The sequence below is a fragment of the Triticum aestivum genome, chromosome 1A, assembly GCF_018294505.1.
Source record: "Triticum aestivum cultivar Chinese Spring chromosome 1A, IWGSC CS RefSeq v2.1, whole genome shotgun sequence".
NCBI lineage: Eukaryota > Viridiplantae > Streptophyta > Magnoliopsida > Poales > Poaceae > Triticum > Triticum aestivum.
In genome coordinates this window covers 67,137,434-67,146,597 of record NC_057794.1, presented here as the reverse complement: position 1 = coordinate 67,146,597, position 9,164 = coordinate 67,137,434, and the positions used below count along the sequence as shown (strand labels likewise).

Below are 9,164 nucleotides of genomic sequence, written 5' to 3'. Positions count from 1 at the left end.
GAGAGAGAGACGCCTTAGGATTAACCATATTCAAACATGTTTTTATTTTATTTTGTGTGAACACCGAGGCCATCGCCAGCGAGGGTGAGAAGGAGAATAAGCGGCTGATGCCTCGCAAAAAATAAAGAAGATGGTCCTATTTATGGTCTTGAGTGATGATTGTTGGGTTAAGAGCATGTGTTATGTTTTCTCTCCCGTTGCAACGCACGGGCTCTTTTACTAGTAATAAAAGATGATGCATTTCTCTGGTTTTTGGTCCGTTCATCCATATAATTATTTTTGAGATTTTTTTCCACACAAGGTGGTACTAAATATTTTACGCCTCCGTCCTTCCACTTCTACCTCAATCTTATGTTTGGTTCGTGCATAGCTGCACCTTCGATAGCTGCCTGGGCTGAGCCCATCGAACCTATCAGCTGGCCCGACTCCATTGGGGCCTGGCAACCCGGGAGTGTAGGCATTAAAGAGATATAAGGATTAATTATCGTTTATTATCTCCACCATGAGATTGAACCAGAATCCACGGACAACGAGTGGTCTGGCGTTGGCTTCCTATCAGTAGTAGACTACTGATAGGAAGTGTTTTCCTTAATTAGCACTACGGCACTACCTGGCTTTGCAGGCTGCAGCTCCACACGGCTCCACGCCAGGCTTTGCTTCACACCATTGTTGCCGACGATGTCAATCAAACCTCTAGTAGTGTTCGGGGAAATATCTGGTACTCCCACCCCTAGGGTGCTTCCAATGCTCCAAACTCGCTAGAATATTTTAAAATGTTCAAAAAATTCTGAAAACAATCTAGCACATTGACACAACATTAATATATGTTGTTAAAAAAATTCAAATCAAAATTTAGAACATTACTTGAGATACAAAAATGACAAAATGTACACCAATGTGATATGGGCCTAATCTAAAGCCCAACTTATGTTGTGTACTATTTACTGTGGAATTTGTCATTTATGTTTCTGAAGCTATATTTTGAATTTTGATTTCATATTTTTTGACAACATACTTTGATGTTGTGTCAATGTGCTGAATTTTTTCCAGATATTTTCGAACAGTTACAAATGTGCTACCGAGTTTTGGAGCACCGGGAGCACCCTAGGATTGAGAGTACTAGATATTTTCCCATTAGTGTTCTTCGGTTCTGGTGGTAGTTCTTGCACACAAGGTAGACCACGGACTGTGCCACCAGCGTCACCACCACCACCACGCACAACATTGCTGTCATCGCAGCCGTCGCAGCACAAAATTGTGAATATTCATCACATATGTGTCTACAACCTTTAAAAAATTCAGATCAAAATCCGAAATACATAAAGAGAAACAAAAAAGAGAGATCCAGATGTGACACATCTAAAATAAAAAAAAAATTCAAACGGTTATCATGGTAGCACTCAAGTGATGGTATTACTTGATATTCTCCCAGTGATAAAGAGCATGAATAAAATTACAGGTATTTCTAAGAAAATCGGTGAGCAATCTTTGTTCGCATGTAAGAAGCAAGTTGTAGTTTTATAGTTTTCTTTACCATCTATATAATGTGGTACTTAGAGCATCTCCAACGGCTTCCCAAAAACCTTCCCTTATAAGTGCATTTTGGGGCTCTCTCAATGAATTATCGGATTTCTCAGATACAGATACACTGCTATAGCAGATCCCCAATACAAATTTCCCTGCAATTAGCCTGACATATGTGCCTTATCTGTCTGTGTCTAAAATCTCTCTCGCGCGTGCGTGCGTGCATGCATGGAAGACTCTGGTGGAGCTCCGATGATCTGTGGTGTGCGGCGGCGAGGCGGCGGAGCTTCCGTAGCCGGCGACGTGCGGCAGCAAGGCGGCGGGCTGATGTGGCATGTATTAAAAAAATATAAGGGAAGATGGGGTGTTTTTTTGGGTGAGATTCTAAAAATTATTGGGTTTAGAAAAACTGTCTAAGCATGTTTTTTACGTCAACTTTCCCTATACATTACCTGCAAAAAAAAAAACTTCCCCTATACATGATTTTTTTGGGGAATAGGGGAGCTGTTCGAGATGCTCTTAGTACATCGCTTTGTAACTTGGTTGAGAAGAAACAAAATAAGTTTGTCTTAAATTAACTATCAACTTAACAATCTCTGAAGTACATTTTATTTTTGAAAACAATTCATGTTTACTTGGACGGCAGGTGGTGCGGTCGGCGGCCCGCGGGGGATCGCGATGGAGGGAGGCGGCGTAGCATAGGGATACCACTCGCGGGAGGGAGGGAAAGGAGCGGGATTGCGGACATGCGGATAGGCATCTTGTAGGGGGTTCAAGTAGGTTTCATCGGCCGGCTTTTTTCGGAGGTTTTCTCCACCGGTTCGTGTGAGGATAGAAAAGATCGGTGGGAGGGTGGGCTTCCATCGATGGGAGGGTAGGGTACTGACGAAATTAGGTACTAACTCCCCTTTTAGTTAACACAATATATCCCTTTGTAACTTGATTGAGAAGAAACAAAACAAGTCTGGCTTAACTTAAACTATCAAAAAAAAACAAGACCAACATGGGCTAGACTAACCTGTTGGCATTTTTTTTATAGAAGAAAACTTCATGAGCATCAAATGCTCAAGCCGAGACTTAAACCCTGGTGGACTGGCTGTGAACTCTCGCGCCTTGCTAGCTGAGCTATGTTCAATTCTCCTTAACTTTTTTTTTTTGAAACTCCAATTCTCCTTAACTTAAACTATCAACTTATAACAATATCTGAAGTAAATAGTAATTACTACACTTTTTTATGAGACAATTCCTGTTTACCTGGACGGCCACAGGCCTACATCCCGACCCCAACGAGGCAACGCCGCATGCGAGGTTCACTACCACACGAGTAGTTTTCTCCCGAGTCCCGCGGGCCCCCGTCCACGGCTAATCGTCCTATTTAACTGGACGATCGAGGCGTTAAATAGCGTCCCCGCCTTTGGCTCCCGACCGTTTATATCGGCAGCGCCATCCCTCCCATTTCGGTTTTCTCCCGAAGCAAAACGGAAGGGAAAAAGGAAGAGTTACCGAGAGATAGAGGAGGCAGGGGAGGGGGGTAAAATCAAGAATAAATTATAACCGCACGGCAAGAACAAGGGAGAGGGTAAATAAACCGCCCATCGCCTCACCGTAAGTATCCAACATCGATCTGATTTCCTTTTCCAATGTACTATCCTTGATCATTGGGTTTCCTAGGTCCATCGAGCAGGTTCTTGCATGATCTCTCTCCATTTCTCATAGATCTTACATTCATTTAGTGAAGAATATCGATTTCGTCGGAACGACCTGTCTAATCTGCCAAAGCAGAATGTAGATGATGCGTGTTGTACTAGATGTCATTCGCATCATGTGTGATAGATAACCTTTGTGAAATCGCGCTGATCTCAGCGTTAGGGTTGTTGGATGTGATTCGTTAGCCTCTGTGATGATGTCCTGGCCTTTGCTGTGTTTGTGCGACGAAGGTTAGGCCCGGGAGGGGATGATGTCCGAAAGCGAGGAGCACGGGTCGCTCCTGGAAAAGATTGGCGACAAGATCGGCGACAAGATCCATGAGTTCAAGAAGGATTCGTCGTCCTCGTCCTCGGACGACGACGACGACAAGAAGTCGCATAAATCCAAGAAGAAGCACCTGTTTGGCAGGAAGCATCCGCTCCACAACGTCCTTGGCGGAGGCAAAGGTACGTGCAACAATGGAGAACGATGCCTGTGAAAACCGATCGATGAAACGGACACCTGATAATTACTAACTAATGCCTTCTGTTTTGGTCAGCTGCTGATCTTGTGATGTGGAGGGACAAGCAGAAGTCCGGGAGCATCCTGGGCGGGGTGACCGTCATCTGGTTGCTGTTCGAGGGCATCGGCTACCACCTCCTCACCTTCCTCTGCCACTTGCTCATCATCTTCCTCACCGTCAGCTTCGTCTGGTCCAACGCTGCATCCTTCATCAACAGGTCTCGTCTCCTCCGCTGCTTCTTTTGCTCTGCCTCATCCTCCTCCACTCCCCTCTTCTGTGTGCTTTGTTTTAGCATAGAGGATCGATCTTTTCCGGTTATGAAAGATAATTACTCCCTCCGATCCTTATTACTTGTCGCTGGTTTAGTACAAAGTTGTACTAACTTTGTACTAAACTAGCGACAAGTAATATGGATCCGAGGGAGTACTAGTTTTACGAGGGAACTAATTAATATGCCGTTAGATTCGCCTTCATTCTTTGGCCGTTAGATCATATACAGTATAGATGATTTTTTATTTGAAGGAGATATATAACATCTTAGGATTCGCAGGTCTCCTCCAAAGTTCCCTGAGGTCATTTTATCTGAAACCCAATGCATGATAATAGCTCATGTTCTGAGGAAAGAAATCAATGAGGCTTTCATCACCTTGCAAAGTGTTGCTTCCGGTAAAGACCTTAAAACATACCTCAAGGTAAGTTGAGTTGCGCCATCTGTTCTTTCTGTTACTTTTCTTCTGGTGCATCTTATTTGATTGATGCAGTATTCTCATACCGGCACAATTCTCTTGCAGTCAATTGGAATCCTGTGGTTCATTTCTATAATTGGGGGCTGCTTCAGCTTCCTGACACTGTCTTACACTAGTAAGCCCCTTTCTAGTAATTACAAATTAATTTATTAGTGTCTTCTGAAAGCGTCTGATGTATGTTATTCTGGTTAACCTGAATAATACTTTGAAAACTAAATGACCATTCCTAGGTCTTCTGTGCATACATATGATCGCTTTCACTTTTCAAAATTTGAAGAACTTGATATACATGATATCTCCAATGTGAACTTTAAATGTGTGCTAACAGACTGTCTACTTACATTGCATCAAAAATCATAGGTTCAGAGAAGCATGAAAATAAAGTAAACTTGTCCAAGCAATGTTCTGTCTATCATTCTGAATTTGGCTACCGTCTGCAGTTTTCCTGATGGCATACACGCTCCCCATGCTCTATGAGAAATATGAAGACGAAGTCGATGTTGTGGGTGAGAAGGCCCTGATCGAGCTCAAGAAGCAATATGCAGTGTTCGATGAGAAGGTTCTGTCAAAGATACCAATGTTAGCCGACAAGAAACAGCACTGAAACTGATGCTTTGAAGCGTTCGACACCTCCATCATTTCATCTGCAGCTCAGCACATCAACCAAATAGTCTCATCTGGTTACCTCTGCTGCCATCACCTAGCAACCTTTTAGATGGCATTATATTGATATTATGCCGACTCTAAAGCATCGGAAATTTGTCTTTTCGAAGCCATAGAACAGAACGTTGTCGATGGTCACACGAAGTAGTTGCCTCTGCTTGTCAGTTTCAGTTTCATATTTGTTTGGTCACAAGATACATATGTCATACTAATTTCTACAACTATTTTCTATGTATGTATGATTTTATACGTTATGATATGGAACCATTTAGGCCATTCTGAAGTTCTGATTGCTATTCATTTGGGAACCTAATGTTGCTAACTGATTAATATTCCGTGATCCGTGTCTACTATAGTTATATGTTGCTCTTGCTCAGACTTTAGGTGTTCATCAAACTTGGGAGTTGGGACATCAGTTTAATTGAACACGTTGATCTGAATTTATTTGCTACCTAATTTTGAGCAGCAAGGTAGTACCATGTTCATTCCCTGTTCATGCAGCATGAAATTATTTCCTCTTTTGCTTTAGCTTGGGGAAAATGCTTTATTTTTTTGACGGAGCAACAGCACCCAAAAACTACAGGATTTAGATAAAGAAAGCCGAATTTCTGTTGTTTCAGGATCACTAAACAATAGAAGCTTGGGAACAATCTTAAAAGAACCTTCACCGTCCTCTAATGAAGCAACTGGTCCAAATAAAATGCAACAATCTAATCCTCTAGCGAAGCAACTGGTCCTAATATAACGCAACAATCTAATCCTCTAGCGAAGCAACTGGTCCTAATATAAAGCAACAATGCTATCCTCTAATGGAGCAACTGATCACTTTCTCGTCTATACATAATGCACCACCATTCATTTGCACGATAATATACAACATACACCGACCGTGTGTGGCAAGCTAGTTAGAACTTGGTCCAGAACTGGCACGGCAAGCACCGCAAGCCAGGCCAACGCACGCTAACACGACGGCGTGGTGCCTAAGCAAGTCAAGAAACTTGACTGTTCCCGTCACAGTCGTCCGCACGGTGAGCTGCTGATGCCAAGATGCTCATTGAAACACTGTTTTCTATGTCCAGGCCTCCAACGTGGAAATTGTTGTCTAGGCCTCTTTGGTTGGACTTAGAACTTGTGACGTTACCTTATTGAATGTTGTCCACTTCATGTTGTGTTGGTCTTCATTGGCTGGAACCATCATGAAATCCTTATACATGCCATCTCTGGTCAGACGTGATGACGATGACGCCACGACATTTATTCCCTCTTGAATGTTCTGTTGTAGAAGTAAATTTGGTTGTACTCCCTCCGTAAATTAATATAAGAGTGTTTAGAACACTACTTTAGTGATCTAAACACTCTTAGATTAGTTTACAGAGGGAGTAGGTTTTATTTCACATATTGTAGTGGTTCGGCCCTGATTACATTTGTTTAGCACTTTGCTTAATATTAACAAAAATGGTTGTGTGCACCACAACGATGCAGAGCCCAGAGGTTTTAACCTCCTCAAATGAAAAGAGTGATACGGTCGGCAAGAACTGTGAGACTGACGGTCACCGACTCAGTGCCTCCCACTCCGATGGGTCTGCGTGGCACGTTGGCGTCTAGTCGTTCTCCGGTGTGCGTGAAGGATGCGATGAGGTTGAGATTGCGCACGGAGAGGAAGGCATGGAGTGTTACATTGAGGGAGAGTTCAGAATTCTAAGAGACCTTTTTAGAAGAAGAAAATAGAATATCCTTCTCAAACATCCCCCCCCCCTTTCTAGTCGATTACCTCGATCTTAAAATTATCCATAGTGGTAACACAACTAGAAATCCACATTTTACCTCAATCCATATACCCTAGGTGAAATGCAAAGAACAATAGGGAAAGACTTTACCTAGAGCTCGCCCTAGGTAAAGAACCTTAGGTGTAGTATAATCGGGAAAGACCTCTTCCCCTAGGGAAACTCTCTTTACCTATGGGCATAAAACATAGGGAAAGATTGTGGGGTCCATATGAATTGTGCCACCCCACAATTTCCCCTACAATTCTTTCCCTACTAGATATTCGAATAATATCCTAGGGATACATCATATTTATATATTCCATATACAAATACGCAATTCAAATTCAAATTTGTATCCAACATAATTCAAATAATTAAAATTAGAGCCATAATTCAAATATATATTGTAGCCAAAATTCATCATACACATCATATTATCAATGAACACATACATAAGACTCATGGTCAATTTAGGGCCAGAATTAAAAAATAAGCTATTGTTAAATTTGCTACAGCTAGCACCGCTGGAAAGGTGAAGTATCTGCTACTACAAAAGAACTGCAACATGTTATCTGTACACACACACCATAGAAGATGGTCTTCAAGTGTCAAGTGTCAAGCCTTGCCCAAGAGGTTGGCTTCCCGAGAGGCGTCACAAATTGAGTGAGGAACTTATAGATACCATGAAAAGAAATCGAACATCTCTGCGGCACCTGCGTCAGGCTCCGGAGTCAAAGCTTGGAAGAAGCATCAAAGTGACATTATGGTCCTGAAATTAGTGATGACACGTAGTTTAGCGCTTAGTTGTGAGTAAAGATTTGACTTTAACTTTGTATTACTACAACTTGGCACCATCATAACAGGAAAACATGTGTGACGGACATACTGAAAGTATTCCTTGCGTAACCTAGGAAAGTTCGCTACTGCTCTGCGCTTAAGGTGGCTTTGGCTTGAATGGGATGACCCTCCGAGAGCTTGGTTTGCCTTGGGAACTCCGTGCAACAATAAGGATCGGGACATCTTCGCGGCGGCCACTAAGGTTACAATTGGGGATGGCACAACAGCAAGATTTTGAGAGTCATCTTGGCTTGAGCGGATGAGGCCCAAAGACATTGCACCAAAAAAATTCGAGATCTCGCGGAAAAAGGCAGCCAGGGTGGACAATGCTTTGAGGGATAATGCTTGGGTTAACCACATTGATACCCAACACGGGATGATGCTTACTCACATTCAACAATTCACCACTCTCTGGGAAAAGCTAGCCAATGTCAGCATACAACCTGGGTTCGTGATTCTATCATGTGGAAGTTCACTAATGATAGGACATACACTGCATCGTCGGCTTACAAGACCCAGTTCGCTGGACATCTTCGTTCACCCTTGCATGACATGGTTTGGAAGGTTTGGTCACCCCCCAAATGCAATTTTTTTGCTTGGTTGGTCACCCAAAACAGGGTTTAGACAGCGGATAGACTCCAACATAGAGGATGGCCCAATTATCAATGCCCTCTTTGTAGCCAAGTGTAGGAATCGGCGGCCCACATGCTCTTCAAGTGTCGATTCGCAACTCGCGTTTGGAAGGAGGTGTTCTCATGGTTGGATCTTCAAGTTGACACGACGAATTAGCATAACTTTCCTAGGGTTAAAGCTTGGTGGCAAGGAATCATCAATATTGCTCATCAAAGAAAGGCTCTCTCATCCTTGATCCATTGGATGGGAGATTTGGAAGGAAAGAAGCGTGCGTGTCTTTAGAAATAAAGCGGCACCGGTGGCTGCGATTGTTAGCCTTATTAAGGACGAGGCATCGCTTTGGGCTATTGCGGGTGCCAAGCATTTGAGTAATGTAATGCCACGAGAGTAATTAGTTAGTGTTGTGCCGCTTGAGCAACGTGTATCTCACAAACTTCTCTCTTAATCAATGAAAATGACAAGTCTTTTGCCTTGTTTCAAAAAAAATACTATATGAGGTAAGAGTGAAAAAATCCCAGCGTTGAATGTAAACCCAAGAGAAAGAGACCCAACCAAGCTGAGCAAGAAAAAGACTGATCTCGCACCAAATAGTAACATTTTTTTGGCGGGTGCACCAAATAGTAACATGACCAGTTACCTCGCAGCAGCCTCCTGTCCTTCTTCCCATGTGATGCCGCAGAAGTTTTATCGCATTTGCTTTAGCTTCTTCTTACCTATACACTACACCATAAAGGCCTTCCGTCCATCATTAGAAAAGTACCATGAACAATATAAACACCTGGTAAA

At 42.8% G+C, this 9,164-nt stretch overlaps 1 protein-coding gene across 4 annotated transcripts; it reads left to right on the top strand.

The window, feature by feature from the left end:
• The first annotated feature begins 2,928 nt into the window (after positions 1-2,928).
• On the top strand, positions 2,929-5,442 carry LOC123095974 (reticulon-like protein B1). 4 transcript variants are annotated; one of them, XM_044517784.1, is made up of 6 exons: positions 2,929-3,129; positions 3,467-3,677; positions 3,770-3,950; positions 4,284-4,425; positions 4,525-4,594; positions 4,840-5,041. In XM_044517784.1, the coding sequence occupies exons 2-6, from the start codon at positions 3,479-3,481 to the stop codon at positions 4,926-4,928; spliced, it is 681 nt and encodes a 226-aa protein (XP_044373719.1). In that variant the 5' UTR covers positions 2,929-3,129; positions 3,467-3,478; the 3' UTR covers positions 4,929-5,041. The 4 variants fall into 4 exon arrangements, with proteins under 4 accessions (XP_044373719.1, XP_044373582.1, XP_044373648.1 ...); XM_044517647.1 differs by having other exon boundaries at positions 2,932-3,129; positions 3,462-3,677; positions 4,920-5,442; XM_044517713.1 differs by having other exon boundaries at positions 2,932-3,208; positions 4,920-5,442.
• Positions 5,443-9,164: the final 3,722 nt, after the last annotated feature.